General features: G+C 59.6%; 1 protein-coding gene across 2 annotated transcripts in view; it reads right to left on the bottom strand.

Annotated features, from left to right (window-relative positions):
• SDK1 (sidekick cell adhesion molecule 1) overlaps positions 1-20,080 on the bottom strand; it is a 531,480-nt gene that overhangs the window by 39,546 nt on the left and 471,854 nt on the right. For both annotated transcript variants that reach the window (XM_042922245.1, XM_042922246.1), the window contains one exon: positions 19,576-19,677. In XM_042922245.1, coding sequence (XP_042778179.1) covers positions 19,576-19,677 — 102 coding nt within the window. The remainder of the gene's footprint in view (positions 1-19,575; positions 19,678-20,080) is intronic.

The following is a 20,080-nucleotide window of genomic DNA, read 5'->3' as shown; positions in this document are numbered from 1 at the left end:
GAAATTCTTATTTACCGCTCCATTAAACAACAGAATCACACAAAAAAACAATTCAATCAAAACTAACTGGAGGAATTTTAACAGCCACATTAATAATCCAAAACATAAATAAAGTTAATGTCTTTTGCATGTTTGCCATCGGCAACTCTATCGCAAAATTACTGTTGTACAATTAAAACGTGAAAGGCGAAATTGAGCATGGCCATTACCCCGGTAGTCGGTTAGAACCGTCTGTGCGTGGTCTCCCCCGACCTCCGACCCCAAGGTTTCCTTTGCAAACCCTGGTCCCACGACCCTTCTCCGGACACGGAGGTCCACAGAAACCGGTGCTTCTGCAGGCTCGAGGCGGCTCCTGGAATTCAGGGGCCACGTGCCTGGACAAGACCCGCCGGTCGCGTGCAGGGCGGCTGAGCCACGCGAACTGCCGTCCCCAAGCTGAGATGCTCCGATGTGCCCACCAGCTGTCCTGTCGTACAGAGCTTTTGTGCCGTAAAAATGCCGCAGGGAGTGAGGGTTTTTTTGATGATGACACAGGCAGGGAAGAGAGAGAAATGTGTGTAAACACAGAGCAGAGCGTGTCGGTTTCGAGACCTACTTTTCAGGCTCCCGGAAGCTTCTGGGTCTCCGTCCCGGCAGGACGACCTGACTGGGGAAGGTCCCCTTGTGTACGGCCCCAGATGCAGTTCTGGTTTGGCATGGAGCATGTTCGGAGGGAACTGATGGAGCCTCTGATGAGCCCTTGTCCGATGGCTCTCCCCCCTTCGCCCCCGTGGTGTATAGAATGCTTTGGGAACATGCGTGAAATCAGTTTTTAGAAGCAATTTAGCGCAGCACGCTCTGGCATTTGCTGATAGCGGATCGCCTGCAAACGGCACCGAAGAGGGGCTCACAAAGGTGAAGGCGCAGAGTGGAGGTTCTCTCCGCACGTCTCATGTCGGGGCTGACGATGCCGCCACACAGCTGTGAGCCAGTCCTTGGCAGCCACGGAGCCGCCAGAGACAGCGCGAGCTTCTAGAGGCACCCTGCGCCTGGAGATTTCTGGAATCTCCCGGGCTTTTGGCTGGTTGTGTAGGGAGGCCCTGCAGGTTGGGTGCTGGGGGCTGCACGCTGGCAGGCAAGCCCCACAGAGCAGGACGGGCAGCTTACTCAACCCCCTAGGCGGACTCGCTGCCCCCGACGTGGCCACCAGCCATCAGTCACTGGGAAACAAACGGCCACTGGAACAAAATGGCTGTCTCTGGCTCAGTCTTAATTTGCTGGGAAGCAGAGAGTGCTGGCTCATGGCCACCTGGCTCCAGGCCCACTGGATCACCAGAATGACCTGGTCACTTAACAGTCCTGAGCTACAGACCCTCCACCCTCCACCAAAACATCATCCCCTCCCATGGGAGGGTCATCCGTCTGGCCCGTGGAAGTCTCTCTCTTGCAGGGACCCTGCAGACCCTCCGCCTCTGACTCTAGTTTGGTCGATGACAGGGGAGCGGTAGTGACATGTGGGTAGGGGTGACATAGGCCACCTCCCAGCAGAAGCTTCCAGAGGGTTCCCTGGCCGGTTGCACGGGGACTGACCCCTCAGTCTGTGTCTTCAAAAGAAGACGACAGGAAGCTGGAGAGAAAGAGCTGGCCTTGAAGGATGGGGAAGGTGCACGAGAGAAGTTGCCACTGGTGTTTCAGCCACGCGGAGTCTGTAGTTATTTGTTGCCATGGCACAATGTGCTGGAAATTTCCTGAATGTCAACGGGCCTTAGGCTTGGCGCTGAGGGGTAGGTGGATACAAGGATGCGGAAACAGGTGTAACAAGAGACAGGTCACAATAATCATGATACAGGGTGTAACGTGAGGGCAGGTTCCAAGGGCCACGAGAAGTCACTTCTGGCTGGGGGACACAGGCTCTTTCCTGGAAACAGAGTATCCTTCAAAAATGGGGCAGATTTAACATGGGACAACGGGCCAGGGAAGCACGGGCGAAGTAAGAGACAGGAATGGGAAGGGCGAGGGTACGGAGGTGACAAGGCAGGGTACCTGCTGGGGTCACATCAGACAGATGGTCATCAGATGCCAGTGCTACCTGGGGCCACACCAGGCATCTATTCATGCCGAACCATGCTAAGCCATGCTAGGCCATGATAAGCTATGCTAGGCCATGCTAGGCCATTCTAGGCTATGCTAAGTTATGCTAGATCATGCTAGGCTATGCTAGGCTATGCTAAGTTATGCTAGATCATGCTAGGCCATGGTAGGCCATGATAGGTTAAACTAGGCCATGCTAGACCACGCTAGATAATTCTAGGCTATGATAGGCCATGCTAGATCATGCTAGGCCATGTTAGGTTTCTACTTTCATTTTTTGTAACCCAGTGATTCATTATTTGGGTAGAGCAAACTTTTAACTGTTACTTTGAGGATCATTGTTAACATTTGAATATAACGAGGTTAAGTATTTCTTTATATAATAAAAAAAAATTACACATTTCTCAGTTCACTTTAATTACATCAACCCCTTTCTGGCCAAACACTCTTCCTGATTTCCTGTCGAAGTAAATAGGAAACAGAATTCTCTAATGTAGTGTACCTTCTCAGCACACTTGGCCAGCACATCTGTTCCCCTAAGCCAGGATACCTGGAGACAGGCTCCAGCTCGGGGTAATTATCTAACCTCCGGGGCCTTCGCAATACATAAAGGAGGCTTAAACAGATCATGGCTCTTCAGCTCAGCGGGGGCCAAGTCAGAACTGGAGACAGAGCAATGACTCAGAGCAGGGAAGTCGGGAAGGAGCAGAATCTCAAAAGGTGAGCCGGGCCTGCAGACACAAAGGCTTCGTTCCCTTCTGGGCAGGGGTACAGTTCACAGGAGAAAGACAGGAGAATCACTGCCGTCACCGAACATAAAGCCCGATGCCCGCGGTGCCCCACGAGGCCGCCAGCCCTGCCTCGAGAAACTCAGGGTCTGTCAACGACCATTCGGTGCGACATCACACGGTAGTTTTTTTTAAAAGCCTGCAACAGACAGTTCAAAGTGAGAAGACGGTGTTTTATAAATCCGTGATAAACAGAGAAGACTAGGATTGCCCCTTCCTCAACCTCCAGCCCCCTGTCTCTAGAAATCTGCAGGGTCTTCTGTAGAGTGCTCTCATCTAGTCTGACGGCTGCTGGAATCCTAGCAGCCCACGAGGGGCATGACGACGGCGTTGAGGGCAGCATTGAAGCTTGGCGTCCGGGCTCACTTCACCCTCATGGCCCGCAGAGGCGGGGGCTCGTCGCTGCCATTCATGCAGGGGAGGCTGGGGCCGGAGAGAGCAGGGCCCGGCCCCAGGTCTCCACTCGCCCCTCACTCTAAGCCGGGCAGCTCGGCTCCCAGCACCATGCCTGGGGGTGGGCAGGGGATTCAAGGCCACGTTCCTGGGGTCCTGGGGCGGCCGCCTCGGCCCAGCGCCTTGTCACTCAGGCTGGCGCTCTGCCCTCCAGCTCAAATGTCTGTCTTTGCTCCAATCACCTCACTGCTGAGCCAGAACAAACACAATTCTAAGGAAGCTTAACAAGAAAAATCAGGAAACTGGTCACAGAAAACCTATTTTTCAAAGTAATCAATGCCATGGACTCCAGGCTACAGAGGCTGCAGGCCGGAGGTTGTGGGAAAAGCCCTGGATGGTGAGTTTTAGGATCCAGGCTCAGCCTGCGGGACCTCGGACACAGTTCAGTCTCCTGGAGCCTCAGTTTCTTTTGTAAAATAGGAGAAAATACCAGACTCAGTGGGTTTCAGAGACGCAATGAGCTAAGTCTTGAGAGGGTACAGATCAGCGGCCAGCAAGGAGGAGGCGCTCTGTAAGGCGGCCTGAACACGGTGTCTCGCTCCGAGCTCATTCCCCCGCCCTCACCGACTGGTGAATGGCCCAGTGGGTGCGAATGGCACATTGGTCCTGCTTGGCCTGTGTCCCCGTTGGGACTGTCGGTAATTACGTCACCACGTGCTGACGCGTTTAAACGTCCGTCTTTCCTCACGGAAACGTCCGTCTTTCCTCCTCATGAACCAGGAGCTGCACAGGCATGTCCTGGGCACTCTGCCTTCCACAGCCCTGGACGCCGGTACCTTGGATCACGGAGACACTCCGAGGACCCGCCTTCTGCTCCCCGCACCCTCCCTTATGTCATCTCCTCTTGGGAACACTTGCTTCCGACCACAGAACATGGCAGACACGGTGGCCAGTGGCACCGTGATGAGCTTGCAGGAGACTGTCTCTCCATAGCTCGTGCCCCTCCTGCCGGCCCTCTGCCCTGCCCCCTCCCGTACCCGCTCTGACGAAGCCAGCGGCCATGTCGGGAGATGCCCCACGGAGAGGCTCATCAAGGCCTCCGTCCAACAGCCCACGAGACACAGTCCTGCCAACGACTACACCAGCTTACAGATGGACCCTTTCCTGGTCCAACCTTTGGATGAGACAGCGGCCCTGGCTGGCACCTTGGGAGAGACCCAAAGTGGGGGACGCAGCTAAGCTGTGCCTGGATTCCTGGGCCCCACACACTGTGAAGCGGCACAGGTGTGTTTGAAGCAGCTGCGCAGGGAAAATTTGTTACGCAGCAGGAGCTAACCAATACACCCAACAGGCAGGAAGGCCCAGACTCTGCACATCCTGGGCTCTGCCAGACGGGCTCGAATCTGGTTTAGCGCTGCTCATAAATGTGGGATTTCATGGTGTTCAAGCGAGAACTCCTGTTATGTCCAACACGTGTTCATAACTGGTCCAGACCCAGCTCTGGGCTTGACACCGCGAGGGTGCAGAGGAACACCGCTCCGGGCCTTCTGATCGATAGATGTGCCTCAGGCACTACGGAAGAGTCTGGAGCTTGGGGGGGTTTGAGGGGTTCTGCTACCGGTGCCTCCAGATCAAGGGCGAGGGTGAGATTGGGAAGGCTCTGAGTCATGACCGAGCGAGCTTGGACGTGTGGCAAGGAGGAGCGGGGCCCAGGCAGGGGACTCAAGCAGGGGACAGGGCAGCAAAGGTGTGCCGAGGACACTTAATCTTCCCCGGCTTGGGATGTGGGCTGATCTGGGATCACGTGGCAGCTGCAATCCCAAGATGCTGCTTTCACAAACCGTGGCTTAAAAAGTTGCTTCGGGGCGCCTGGGTGGCTCGGTCGGTTCAGCATCTCTTAATTTCGGCTCAGGTTATGATCTCACGGTCTGTGAGTTTGAGCCCTACATCGGGCTCCGTGCTGATGGTGCGGAGCCTGCGTGGGATTCTCTGTCTCCCTCTCTCTCTCTGCCCCTCCCCTGTCCACATATTCTCTCTCCCTCTCAAAATAAATAAACATTTTAAAAACTTTTTTTTAATAAAAAAAATAAAAAACAGTTGTTGCAACAGGCAGGGAGGTTGAGGCCTGAGAGTTTCAAACCCATAATCGCACATGTGGCTCTGTCACCGCTATTTCAGTGATCCAGGTGAGCGCCGAACATCTGATTCCATCCCGTGACGCTCCCCGCTTTCCGCCATCACCGATGCCGTCGCCGATACTGACTGCCACCACCTGCCGGCAGGAGATGCAGGGGTGAAAGCCGCTCGGACAAGCCAGCTGTGCACTGGCACCTGCTGCTGGGCTTTTCTCCTCGCCTACGCAGTGACCGTCCCGCCAGAGCAAGACCCAGGCCCTGCCAGGCCCCGACTGCATTATAACCGCTGGCGGTCTGTGTAACGCAAACCACAGCCCGCATCCTATGCGGACCGTGTTCGCCAAACTCAAGTGAGAGGAAGGATGTTTATCCTCACGTCACACCTTCGAAAACTGAGCCTGAAGGGGTTAATTTGTTTGGCCCAGAGGGGGCTGGATTTGAACTTGGGTCTGCATAACCAGAAGGCTGTGTTGCCAAGGTAAGGGCTTTGGGAAGCTTTCTGTGAAGGGCCAGACAGCATTTTAAGTTTTGAGGGACACAGGTCTCTGTTGCAACAACTCAACTCTGCCTCTGAACGGCAAAAGCAGCCGCAGACAGTAAGCAAACGAATGGGCGTGTCAATAAAACTTTATATAAAAACGGGCACTGGCTGGATTCGGCCCCTGGGCCTGGTTTGCAGACCCTGCTCTGAGTCAATACAGAAAGGACAGGGATGGGAAGGGGGTCCTCGCCTGCCAGCTTTGTCATATATAATGAGTCGTGTCATGTATAATGAGGAACGTCCCCGGCCACCAGCCTCCCGAGCTTGTCCCCGTGATGTAACCCTGCACCCGTCAGGTACATCGGGAACAGCCACCAGGTTCTGGCCACCGGGGACCCCTGTGAGGGTCGAGGGATGGATAAGTACGCGTGTGCCCGGGCAGGCAATGGGGGGCCCGGGAAGTCTGGAGAGGCAGGTGACACGACGCAGGAAGCCCCAGGGGATGAGGCTGCCAGAGACTGGCTTTATTCATGGTGCTCTCATTTTTTTTAAAGAATGGATAAATCTTTTTTTTTTTTAATTTTTTTTTTTGGGGGGGAGAGAGAGCACAAACAGGGGAGGGTCACAGAGAGGAGGACAGAGGATCTGAAGTGGGCTCCGTGCCGACAGCAGTGAGCCCGATGTGAACCTCACGTGAGATCGGGACCTGAGCCGAAGTTGGACGCTTCATCAGCTGAGCCACCCAGGCGCTCCCGTGGTTTTCTCAATTTTTGAAACCCCATGTTCTGATTTTGATTCCAGAGGGCCTTGTTTTCTAAGAAAAATAGCTTCCTTGGATGAGGTGGCTACACTGATGTGTCCTGCGACCACTGACCAGCTGAGCATTCCTGGAGAATTCTCCGGAAGCTTGGGTGCTTCCATTTTTCTCACCTGCAAAATGAAGGTAACCTCTGAGCCCCACACCCACTGGGATGTGGCAAGTTTGAGCCAAGACAAAGGACACTGCAGGCAGGGTCGCGGGGTGTCTCCCCCCAGTTCCTACTCTTGTCCCACGTCCCAATGCTGGGACCCACTGTGCCAGATGCCAGGTGACCTCCAGGCAAAGCTCCAGATCAAAGGAACCAGTTGAAGAAGTCCGTGTCGGAGTGAGGCTGGGGATCAGGTCGCCAGCAGGGACACGCGGAAGTAAGCCTCCGCCCTGCACAAGCTGGGCTGCCCCTCACCCCAGCTCTGACAGTGGGGGCGGGGCAGCTGCAGGCCTACGGACGCCCTCCTCCCCACCACCAGGGAGGCCGGCGCAGACCTTCCTGCTTTACAGGAAGGGAAGTGAGACAGCGTTCTGACAAGGGCAGGCTGGAATCTGAGCCCAGAGCGTCCTGTTCCAGGTGTGGCCTCAGGGATGCTGGCCTGCCCCAAACAAGCCGGGGAGGTGAGAGCCCACGATCAGCTAGTCATCGAACGACTACAAGGCACGTGCTGGGGAGGTCAAGGCACAAGAGAGGCCTGGGGCCTCGGGATGAAACTTGGGGCATCTGTCCCCAGGCAGCAGGTGCACCTCATGCAGGACGCAGATGTCCGTTCCTCCCTCCAGGGTGAGCTGCAGGCTGTGAGCTGTGGGGCATGCAGGGGGCCCCCCACCACGCCTGGGCCAGAGGCGAGGAGGCAAGGAGGGCTTCGTGGAGAAGGACTTGAAGACTGGTGAGAAGAGTCAGGTGGGGCCAAGTCGGCTTTAGCCATCAGACGTCTTTCCGGAAAGGCTTTGTGAGCGGGCAGGGAGCACCGTGGCCACAGTCGTACTCTTGGGGATGACAGGGCTGCACCCGGGGAGGCACTGGCCGTGAGGACCAGCTGGGCGACTGCTATGACGCCACAGGCAGGTGAACGAGGGCGGTGGCCACAACAAAGGAGAAAGTGACAGAGTGTCTTTGATGTCGGGTACCGCGAGTCAATAAATGGCGACTGGCCGACGGGTCATGGGGATCGAGGACTGGGAGGAACCAAGGCCATCACCCGAGGGGCCGCGTGGGATTTGGGGATGGATGGAGGCATTGCTCCCGGGGCCACATACAGGTGTAGACTCGGGAACCGCGTGGCCCCTGAGGATGTGGGAAGGAAGGTGACTGTCCTGAGAGAGGGGACCTACAGAATGGAGTGAATGGCACCAAAGAGAGGGCCAAGGTGGAGCCGGGAGCCAGGGTGCCACCGAGACCGAGCTGGAGACGGCCTCAGTCAGAGCAGGTCAAGGGCAGAGCTGGAAGCAGCCTTAGAATTTCCAACAGCAAAAGGGGCTGAAGCTGCTGAGTTTCGAAGTGGAGGAAGGAACTGAAGGCGGAGGGGAGCTAATCCCCCGGGAGCCTGTGTGCTGACTGCATACTTGATCATGTGAAGGTGTTATTAATTTTTCTAGATCTGATAATGGCCTCATGGTTATATATATATATACACACACACACACACACACACACACACACTATATACGTATGCACATATGTATGTGTTTAAGGAGTTCTTTTAGGGATACGCGCTGGGGACGTTTTTGAACGAAACGATACGATGTTTAAAAGAAAGGATAGGATGTCTGAGAAATGCTTCTGAGCCAGTGGGCAGAGGGCACAAGTGCAAATCCCGAGGAAGCAAGACCCCGCGTCGGTGCCGTGGCGGAGCGGGCGGTGGGGGCACGGGGGCGCGCAAAGCTGGCCCGTCTGCTGCTGGGTGTGCCGCAGGCTTCCCTGCTCAGCGGTGACACAACAAACAAAAGGGAGAAGGTTCTTGAATTCAGGAAGAGCTTGGCCGGGAAGGAGAGGCACAGGCAAGGCCCCGGGCTCCGGGGAGAGACTCTAGGGTCGGAGCTCTTTCAAATCCACCGTGTGGGGACGATGCCTCCCTCCCCCCAGGGGAGGACCCGTCGTCTCTGCACCCAGCAAGCACGCCAGTCTCTGTAAGGCGTGAAGACCGCGCAGCCAGTAAGGCTTGACCCTGAACAGCCACGCCCCGTCAGAGGTCACAGGCCAGGCCATCTCTCTGCCCAGAGTGTGTGCTGCCCAAGGGCAGGGCCTGCCTGGGCCTTTCCCCCTTCGGTGGCCTCTGGAGCTGCCGAGCGAGTGGGCGCTCGGCCGAGAAGTCTCAACCCATCGCCAATATGGTAATCAGACAAATCTCCCGAGAAGCCGGCCGAGGACTTGGACTCCGGATTGCACGATGTTTGGGATCCTTTCCAGATACAGCATTAGGCATTCAAATATTCTCCATAACCTTCCTACATTGATGGAAATTAGGTTATTAGAAATGTCATTTATCTACCAACATCTCCTGGGCCTCACGTCTGCTAGGAAAGGCAGCAATCCAAGGCGGGGAGCTGCATAGGGAGCCCGTGGCACGGGAGAGAGGCGTCCAGGATTGGGGGGCCAGGAGATGCTCACTGTGGCCGGAGGGGTCCCAGGGGCCTGTCTCAGGAGCAGATTTTATTTTCCCCCTACAGACAGTGGGGACCCACTGAGCGGTTGAAACAGAAAAGTGATGGGATGAGGGTGGGTTGGGGAAGGATCACCCACGCAGGGGTGTGGAGGGTGGGGTGGACATGGGGATTCTGGAGGCTTCCACAAGTCCCTGCTGAAGGGCTTTCAGTCACACCTGTGGACACAGTCCGTGTCCCTCGCGGCACTGCAGCCCTGTCCAGGCTCTAGGAGACTCCTTTCCTGCCCTCTGTCCCGGGAAGCTTCTCACTGCACAGCCAGCTTGGTCCTCATGGCCCTCCTGGCTCAGCCCTCCCCTCCCCTGCTCAGTACCCTATCCCCTGTGTGCTTGCAGTGGCTTTATAGTTAACACGGCTGCCTGGCTCGGTCATCTCACTCCCCTCATGGCCTCTGGACAGGGTTTCCAGGGAAAAGGGATGCTGAAGACTGCCTGGAGGAGGTGGCAGAGGGCCAGGACCGTACCTTGCAACTCTCCCTCGCCTGGGGAGGGGAGGGGCAAGCTCTTAATGTCCTCATCAACATCTGCCCAGTCTGCCAGCGTCAGGCACGGAGACACTGGGGGAGGCCCCTTGGTGGGGACTCTCCAGTCTGGACTCGGAGGCAATGGCTCATCAGGTGTTTGTGCATCACGGGAGCCCCAGAGGGTGAGAAGGAGCCTACGGAGCCGCCTCCAGGCCAGGTGAGGAGCTCTGAGCACCTGCTGCTCATCTGAGAGCCACGACAGCGATCCTGCCTGGCGCGCGGCAGGTCTCGTGCCGCAGCTGACGCCCAGGCCACAGGTCATGACAGCCCGCGTGCAAGCCGTGCCTCCACCTACACACGGCCTGGCCGACTGGCAGACCGGCCGCCGAAGCTGCCCGTGGTTTCCATGCCGTCATGAGCCTGCGTTCCACGAGTAGTAACCTGGAGATCCCGCTGCACGAGGACGAGATACCGTGGGCCCGTGAGACGAGACCTCTGCACGAGTACCGCTGACTCTTGGCCGCACAACCGTCCGAGGCCAGGGGCGCTCGGAGCCTCCGCCTGTCCCCTGGGGTTCGAGACCAGCTCTGTCTGCCGCTAGGGGGAGCCACAGCAGCGAGGAGCCGCGAGACTGGGCTCCCAATCCAGCCAGCAGTAATTAAAAGCTGACAAGAAAGGTGGTTCGCAGCTAAGTCTCTCGTGCTCTGAAAAGGAGCAAGGCAGTCGTTCCCAGATTCCCTTCAGTCTTGTGCCGCGACACACAGGCTCAAAGCCACCCGATGGCACCTGAAACAACCCAACGACTGCAGTGTGGGACCGTCAGTTTTCCCTCTTCAGCAAAAGGTGTCCTGTTTCAGTCAAAGGCCCCACACGGGGCACTGCTGACCTGACCTCTCGTGGGCGCTTCCCACCGGGCCCAGGAGAAAGTCCTGACTCCCGCTTTTGGAGACAGAACCTTGCCAGTCCTTCTTTTTCCCAGAGGGACAACTGCGGTGCCTGGACAGCCAGGTGGGCCTGGGACTCTGGCTGCCGTGGGCACAGTGAGGACAAGCTGCTGGGGTGTCAGGGCTCCCAGAGATCACCCTGCCCGGACCCAGTCCAGGTGACTCCCAGGGTGCAGCCAAGGGCAGGGCCGCTCCAGGGAGGGAGGGGGGCGGCGAGGGGGAGAAAGGTCTGCCGAGGGAGGATGAGCTCCGTGACTCCTCGGGGCACTTTTATATCCGTTTGGAATGTGACACACGTTCCGCAAAAACCCGGCAGAATTTGTCAAAATGATGGCAAAGTTCCTAAGAATGGCTGAGAAGTTCTGTAGGACAAAAAACAGGACGAGCGCCACTAAACAGGAAGAACGCGTAATAAAGGGGGGGCGGGCGAGGGGACGGCGGCACCAGGGCATCGGGAGGAGAGGTCACGTGGAGATGGTGGGATCGGAGCGACGTCTCCGAAAACCGACCACTGAGAAGCTCACTTTGACCAGGCACCAAGGCCGATTCTGGAGGCGTTAGGGGGCGTCTGGGAAAAATGAAACCGTGAAAATCTGGAAGACAGTCTAGCTACACGCGGGGCTCCTGGATGCAAGCGGTGGTCCAGCGCGTCCAGGGGCCCGACACACAACTGGAACACAGGGAAATCAGCAACGAACAACAGAAAAGGGAAAGCGTGGGCCACCAGCAGGGTGGAACGTGACATCCCTAATGTAAACGGAGCCCTCACACATCAGCCCGAGAACAGGAAGCCGGTGCGAAACGGCACCGCCTACAGTCACGGGCAGTTAATGGCAGAGCAGTGACTTACAGGCCTGAGGACTGAACAACAGTGACACAGATTTTCTCCTAACAGACGAGGCAGGACCTAAATGTGGACGCAGAGAGGCCACGAGACCCACATCCTGGTCGCCACTAAGCGGGGTGTCAGTGTGTCTAGGTTCCTCCAAGCAAAAATCGCTCATGTCCTTTGAGCCAGGGGTTCTGCTTCTAGCGTTTTCCCCCAAGGAGAGAACCAGAGAGGTTTTAAAAGACTGGCAGCAGTGTTCACAGAGGGTTTGTTTGAGACCGTGAGGTCCCGCACCCAGCGCCCCATGCCAGCATCCCCCGTCGGCAGAACAGCAGGAAGAACCCGAGAGGTTGTTTGCGAAGGTCCCCTGCCAGCTGGACCCGGCCCGGGCCCGCCCCATCGGTACCACCGGCCTCGTTCAGGGGAGGCGTCACCCATGCAGCAGTGAGCCCCGCTCGCCCGCTCCCCCAAACCCCTCGCACAAACACACCATTCACCAGATCCACGCGTGACCTGGCCAAAACCACGAGTCCCAGCTCCTTTGAACCAGCTTGCAGCCCCCAAGCCTCTCCTGTGTGGAAATTCTGGAGTCCCCGCTGCTTCCGGCCCCAGGAGGGGGCTACCGATGCAATCCCAGACCCGGTCTGGAGCCACCCCTTCCAGACCCCGATGCAAAGGGCAAGATCTGGAGAAGCCTGGGGAGGCTGGGAGGGGGCTGGGCCCAGGGACCCTGCGACATCGGCTGGACCGGCGGGGCAGAGAGGACAAGTGCACTCTGAGCGTCTGAGGGCTCAGCGGGCGTGGAGGGGTCTCCTAGCCTGTCCCGAGCGGGAGCACGTGTGGGCTCCATTCAGCCTCCGTGGATGGGCGGGCGGCACACATAGGTTAATTCGCGCACGTCCGCAGGAAGGTGCCGGGGCGCTCACGCAGGGAAGGAGACGGAGCAGCCAGACTTGGGAGCGCGTGTGGCCTCTGTGCCGGGGCACCGGGACACAGGGGCTGCACCGGCCCGGCGGCCCCGACCCGACGGGGACGGCTCTGCCTCGGGCCTTCGGTGTGCCGGGCCCGTCTGCAAGTCCACGGGGATGGGGAGGCTGGGAAAACCAGTGCTGGGCCCTCCACAGTCGAGGCAACGGAACAGGAGGCCCAAGAGGAGACTTGAAGGTTCGGATGAATGTCCCAGCTGGGCCCCCGCTGAGCTAGTGCCAATAGCCCAGCTGTGTCGCAGAGCAGCCCCCACCCCCAGGCACCACCGGGCCTTCCCTTTCATCTCTTGTCCCCCAGCAGCGGGAGGGCCTTGGGAGCGGGCGGTGCTTCGGGCACTGGGGTCATCCCATTTTACAGGATGGAAAACAGAGACCGGAGTAGTAACCACCCAAGGACCTGCCTCGCGTGCTCCCCCACACGCGTGCCCTCCTGCTCTCCTCTGTGACACAGGGCAGTTCCCGAAGGCCAGAGGGGCTGCTCAAAGCTCTGCAGGGTTTCGACTTTGCTCTTGGACCCTGGCAGAGAAGCGTCTGTCCGGGGCCACTGACACCGTGGTCAGGCCAGGGGAGGGTCCTGGGCCTGGTGGCTGGACCCCTCCTGAGCCCGATGCCCATATGCAGAAGAGACGGGTGGCTTTCCCCCTGCAGGACGCCGTGGGGCCTGAGCTCCCGAGCCCACCCTGCCCAGAAGCCCTCGGAAGCAGTGACCCGCCAACATCTCTGCACGGCGATCTCTATGATGGCAGCTTTTCATGGCAGGAAGTGAAAGGTGAGGCTGACCTTGTGTTTCCTCCCCCGGAGCAGGGCTGCTTCCCCGAGAGGCTCCTGCACACGCACCCCTCCCCTCCACGGCAGCCCGCCTCGCCCCAGGCGCCCAGGGCTCTCCTCCTCCTGCGTGTCCGGTGATGGCTGGAGCCCCGATGGGGCCATCCGACCGCACACCCGGGTCACAGTGTGCGCCCGGCCTCTGTGGCCTCTGCAGCGTGCCCCGTGGTCCTGGAGCCAGACCGCAGTCTCCGGGCCCACGGCCAGGCCCTGAGCATCAGGTGTGCCCGGGCCGTCAGCTCAGGCCCAGGCCGAGCACTTGGCTGCCTCAGTCACTTTCTGGGCCAGAACTGCTCCCGGCCGACATCTCCCCGTCAGGGTCCCACTGGGTGTTCTCTCCTCTGCCATGACCAGCTCGGCGCTCTAGATGGGCTCGCGTGAGTTTGGAGAGGGACTGCGTTCTGTCTTTAAAACTGGGCGGAGGGGCGCCTGGGTGGCTCAGTCGGTTGAGCATCTGACTTCGACTCAGGTCATGATCTCGGGGTTCGTGGGTTCAACCCCGTGTCGGACTCTGTGCTGACAGCTCGGAGCCTGGAGCCTGCTTGGGATTCTGTGTCCCCTTTATTTCTGCTCTCCCACCCCCCCTTGCGCTCTGTCTCTCTGTCTCTCAAAAATAAACATTAAGAACAAAACGAAACTGGGCCGAGGCTCAGAGGGGAGGCAGAGCTAGAGGCGGTCAGGAGCGGCTCACCTTGCCCCACCCCTGAAGGGCAGGTGGAACGACAGCTGTCCATGCGTCCCTGGACCAGGGCGCCAGGCCAGGAACCTCTCGTTCTTCAGCCTCACCGGATCTTCACCATGACCCTGTGACAGAGGCCTCAGGAAATCTAACCCCAATCCACAGGGGCTCTCGCAACACCCCCTGCCTCCCAAATAAGGCGGCTCGGTTAGAGCCCGCCAGCGGCAGGGACGGGCTGCAGCAGACCACAGCAGAGCTGAGCGGGGGCTGCTGGGCTGGCGGGTCGGGGCAGGTGCCGATGGGCTGAGGGGTCCCCACGCTGTGAGAACGAGTGCCGTCATCCCCCTTTCCTGGCTGCAGGAGCGGGAGGGTCCTCTGCTTCCACGACCCCCACCGTCACAGGGGGAGCAGGTGCTCCGGCCCCACGGGTCAACCCCAAGCGTTCATGATGGGATCACTTCTTGATCAGAGTGGAAGGGGATCTGAATGGAAAGCCCTGGGCTTGGTTTGGGGCCAGTCAGGTCTGCTCTGCTGAGTTTTGTGAGAAGCCCTCATGGTGTCGGGGCTCCTGGGCTTCTGTCCTCCCTGAACGAACAGCGGCCGCGGGGCAAACGGGAGCTGGGGCTTCCCAGGGGAAGCCTCCCTCTGGGACCTCCACGCGTGTCCCTGACCCGGGGTCTCCGCCCTCTGGGGCTCCGCCTGCTGTCATTTGTCTCTGGTGTCCGTGCCTCTGACCTGGGCTGCTGGTTCCCACCACCCCCACGCCCCCCCTGCCCCCCCTGCCCGCCCACAGTGCTCTAGAGTACTGCTGTGTTCCAGGCAGTGTCCTGAGGACGTTGGGGTGAATCGGACGGGTTCTCCGCTCCGTGGGGTGCACAAACACAACGCAGATGGGAAGTGCAGGGGGCTGTGTGTGCAGCATGTTCTGGGACAGGGTGGGGAACACGGGGTCTGCCCGCAGAGACGGGGAGGCAGCTACTCCCCCGAGGTGCAAGCCCCGAGCCCGGGCTGTAGGAAGGCTGGGGTCTTCCCGGGGACGGGAGGCGAGAGCAGGGATTGTGGGAGGCAGAGCTGGTGTTCGCTCCAGGGGAGAGTGGCCTGGGAGGCCTGGAAATACAGGCAGGGGCTCATGTGCCCGGCCCTGGCCCAGGGCAGGAGGGCAGCCTGATCCCGCAAGTGGGGGCCCATCCTTGAGTGCCATGTGTCTCGGAGGCCAGGATGTGGGCTCCTTTCCGGAACCGAGGACACAGAGAGGGGCCTGGAGATTCTACTAGGGACGACGGGAACAGCAGCCATGCCACGGCATCCCCAGACGGGGCTCTGCACCTCTCCCAGGGAGAGTTCTGGCCGCTTGGCAAACTCTGCCACCAGTGCTATGCACCCTGCTAGAGTGAGCACCCATTCCCCTGGGGATCCTCCCTCCCCTTCGGTCCCTGTGCTTCAGGTACAGATGATATCGCCAGCTTTGCGGACCTCAGGCCATTGGCCACAGCGTCTGGTATGCAGATGGGTCATAAGGGCAGGCTCGGGAGAGCCAGTGGGTTTCCCCTGTGGGTGCTGTTGAAGGCAAACTCCCTTCCTGCTCCCTGGAGCTGCAGGGCCACTGAGATGAGAAGCCTGCCCAAGACAGGAGCAAACAGGAGAGTGGAACCAACAGGGGACAGCATCCAGCTTGTTAGGATGCTGGATCCAGCCATGCCTGAACCCGTATCCGGGCTCTTCAGCTGTTTTCTGTTACGTGAGTTAATAAATGATTCTTTCAGCTTAAGCCTGTATGCCTTGGGTTTTTATCTCCTGCAAACTGGAGTCCCTGCTGATGTATTATCTTTATCGATTTGTAGTGCCCAGACTCAGAAATCAATCTCAATGAGAAATTTCCTCAAAATCACCTTGTCTCCGTGAAATGAAACAGACTTGAATATTATACATTTGGGCTAGACTGAGACCTTTTGACTCAAAACATTGCTTTGCAGATGAGGCCCGGCAAGTCGAGTGTCTGACCCAGGGTCTCAATCATCTGTTCACAAATACTGACCGGCCCTGTCCGTCACATTTCGCACATTCATCCTGTGGGCGGGACAGATGAGTCAGGGGCAGAACCAGCATGAGGACCCAAGTCGCCTTAGTCTTAGCTCACAGTGTTCCCCTCTGCTCCGTGATACCTCAAGGCTGGGCCCAGAGTGCTTAAGTGACTTGCCCGTGGTCACACAGCCAGGTACAAGGGATGGACTCCCCTGCAGCCCCAGGGCAGCGAACATGAGCACCGAGAAGCCTGCTTCCCTGTCTTCTCCCCCGAAATACCAAACGCCCTCCCATTTCATCACCTGGGGTTGTGGTCCTGCTCCTTCCCGAGTCCCGAACCTTAGGGCCCAAACCCTGGTCAGTGCCCGTCTCCCTCCGACACAGGCAGGCAAGTCTCACCCTTTCTCCTCCGGGGTGCACGGCACCCCCTCTCCTGGTGTCTGCCCGCCCTCTCTGCCTCTGTGTTGTGTCCTCGGGAGGCTGGAACCCACATTATGGTGGAAGCAGCAAACACACAACCTCCCTCCCTGCCGTCAGCCATCCGAGGTCGCGCGGGGAGAGCAGACCTGTGGGGCCACGTGCCTGGGGGTTTTCACGTGTGGCTCCGAGGGGAATCCCCTGGCGCAGAGCCTGGACCTTGGCACTTAGGGGGCTCGTCTGGTCCCTATCCCCGCTGTCTGCCTGGGGGAGGGAAGGGGTGGCCTCCCAGCACCCTGGCTGCCCGCTTCCCAAGGGTTCGCTCCTGCACCCTGCCTCGCTGCCCTCCCCTCCCCTGTGTCAGGAAGAGTGCTCCGTGGAGAAGCATGGCCACCGCACGAGGGTGCCTCGGGCAGCAAAGGTACGGGGGTCACGGCAGTCAGGGGCAGATGCCGCCGTCACTCGTCGCTTTGCTTCAGGATGAGGCATCACGGATTAGCCCTGCCCCCCACTTACTCCCGCCCGCCCTGAGACACGAATTCCATCCACTTCATGGCAGCTGATGTGGGCACCTCCCGGTGCCAGGAGTCCCTGAAGTTGCTCTCCTGCCTCATCCTCATGGGAGTTTGGGGGCCTCTGTTTGCAGGACAGTAAAGGCGTTCAGGTCCCCTTTGGTCCTAAGCTCAGGACGAGGAGCATCTTGAGACGTGTGGTCGTGGTCCCGTGAAGAGGAAGCCAGGCCAGTCCCATCTGACAAGGGAAGGCAGAGGTATTCGCCGAGCGCCCAAGGCCCCGGGCACAGAGGGAGAAACGTGGAACTCTTTCTGCGGGGGGTGTCGGAGAGCTTTCTGGAGAAGCCGCTGGAGCAGGGTCCTGGGCGGCAGGGGGAGGAATCCAGGGCTCCGGGGGAGCAGTGCTGCACACACTGCATATAAGTCCGCTTGGGGACTTTAAAGCCCTTCTTGGTACGTCCTGCACATGCCCTTGGCAAGACAGCTGGCTCTCCAGAGCGTGTGCGTGGGGCCAGATGGCCCTGGAGCCCGGGCTCGGTGGCTAGGGCCTCCCTTTCCTGGGGGCGACGGGTCCAGGAGGCTGAGGCCGGGCGAGGTGGGGAGACAGCATGGGGCGCAGGTGCGTGAGGGACGAGGCGGGTGGCAGGACCGGCCTGGAGGGAAGAGCTGGGGAGGGGACCCCTCCCGGAGAGGGGAGCGAGACAAGGGGCCTGGGCCCCGCCCGCGGCCTCCTGCCCACCGGGGCTCGGCGTCAGCTCAGCGCCGCTGGAAAATCCCCGTGTGCCATTATTCACAGCGGCTCTTCTCCCAAAACCCAAACGGCGGTGACAACCCAAGTGTGCGTCAGCGGATGCAGAGAGAGAAAACGCGTGTGCACACAGCGGGATACTCCACAGCCACGAGAAGGAACGAGGTGCCGAGATGTGCTACGAAACTCGAAAACGCGTTCAGTGTAAGAAGCCAGGCACAGGAGCACAAACATCGTGGGATTGATTCCACTCGTATCAGACACTCCGAACGGGCGAGACAGGCTTCAGTGGGGGTGGCGGCGGAGGGGGTGGTGGGCAGAGGGGAGGGACCGCCGGATGGCGAGGGCTCGGCTCTGGGAACACGGGGCTCCACACACGGGTGGCGGTGAGGGCGGCCCAGCATCGTGAACATGCCCCAGGCCGCTGAGCGGCTGGGACGGTGGAGTTTACGTCGTGTACAGCTGACCGCGGCCCAAGACAAGCCGACGGGCCACCACGGCATAGAGCACGGAGCTGGGCTTCCGGCCCGTGGTGATGCGGCCGGCCGACACGGCTCCCGGCGCCCACCTGCCTCCTCCCTCTCTGGCCGCAGCCCTTTCCCTGAACGTCCGCCCTGGTCTCTGGGTTTAAGGCTCTGCCTCTAGCGACCCCCGGCCGGCCTCAGGTGCAGCTAGAGCCAACGAGGGGGAGGGAGACAAGGGGCCCCGGCCCCGCCTGGGCAGTTCAGGCACCACCGATCCCAGCTGGCTGGCCGTGCTCTCCCTCTACCCACCCGCCCTGGTGACCCACGTGGTCCCAGGTGCCAGAATAGGACTGGAGCCCCACGCTTACAGGCAGCGGGTGCCTCGTCCCCTCCCTGCCCGTGCTCCTGCCTGGCCTCCATGTGCTCCTGGGAGGCCAGGGGCGTCTGCCCCGAACTCCGACTGCCCAGCCCCCACACCGCTGGCTCTGAGGAGCCCGTGGGGACAGATGTGAAGACAGGCCAATGGAACCTGTGCTTCAAGCATCTCTTTCCCTCATCCCTTGCTTGGCCTTTCCAGAAAAAGCCTGCCAAGTTAGGCCCCCGGCGCTGCCATCTGCCATCTGCCATCTGGTTTATGACTGTAACCTCTCCGAATTTCGAAAGGTCACCTGACGCGTTTCTGTGGGCGGGCCCAGTGGCCGGACCTCCCTCTCCGAGCCTGGGGCTCTGTGCTCAGGGGAGTTCTGGTGGTTCCCGGCCCAGAGCACGGCCCGCTCACTGCCCCCACAGACCCGAGCCGGGTTCCCCCAGCAGAGGAGGAGGAGAGCGGGCAAGGGCCCTCGGGCCGGAGGGGAGGCAGGGGACGGAAGCCCGAGCCGATCTCAACGCAACATGATGCCTCTACAGAAGGGACAGCCCTTGAAACAAACTCAGGATCCACGTCTTATCTAAAAGGGGAACAAGCAATGATCCGGGTGGCTTTCCGAGGCCTGAGATGGGGCCATTGGCAAGAGGTCGGGCTGAGGCCCAGCCAGGGACCGAGGGCGACAGAGTACAAGCATCCCCTGCAGATGCCAAGGTCCCCACACGCCCGGATGCCAATGTAGGCCGCAGCCTGTCTCCCCTGGAGCACGTCCTGGTGAGCGGGAGGGCTCCAGATGCCAAACAAACCGTCGGGCCTGGAAGCAAGACTGGGAAGCATCACCCCGGCCGTTGGGACTTTCCAGCCCTCGGCAGATCCCGACTTGCCCAGCGGTGACCTGGAAACCTCCCGTCCGCCAGCATCACGCTTGGCGCCCGAGAGCGCCAGGCCAGGCCTCTCGGAGCTCAGGGGCGCTGGGAACTTACCGGCCTCGCCGACAAAGACCTCGACGGGCGCGCTGGCCGGGCTCTCGCCGATGATGTTGTAGGCCGTCAGGACGACCTCATAGCGCCGGTATTTCTTCAGATCTACGGGTCAAAGGAGACAGCGGTCAGCTCGCCCAGGTCCGGGCCCATCTCCCCGCCTGAGAACCACACCAAGGGGGCGGTGCCACCCGGGAGTCGCGGGGCCACGTCACGAGCGTTTCCTTCCTCCTCCTTCCCTGGCCCGGGACTAAAGGTCACCCTGTGCAGCAGCAGAGACCCGTCCCACTTGCACTCAGGGTAAAGGCAGCAGCAAGGCCCCCTTCGGAGGAAAGAATCGAGGTGACAGAGTGTGACGTGGGCTTTGCCGCTGGGTCCAGAATCTCTCTGTAAGAACCGACGGAGTGAGACCCTGGCGGTTAAAAAGGAAGTACATTGGCCTCGGAGTCTTTAACAACCACATCCTGGGAAGAGAAGGGTGTGCGAAGCCACGTATATAGGATTACAC

Source organism: Panthera leo, chromosome E3, assembly GCF_018350215.1.
Source record: "Panthera leo isolate Ple1 chromosome E3, P.leo_Ple1_pat1.1, whole genome shotgun sequence".
Classification (NCBI taxonomy): domain Eukaryota; kingdom Metazoa; phylum Chordata; class Mammalia; order Carnivora; family Felidae; genus Panthera; species Panthera leo.
This window is presented reverse-complemented; position numbering and strand designations above follow the sequence as displayed.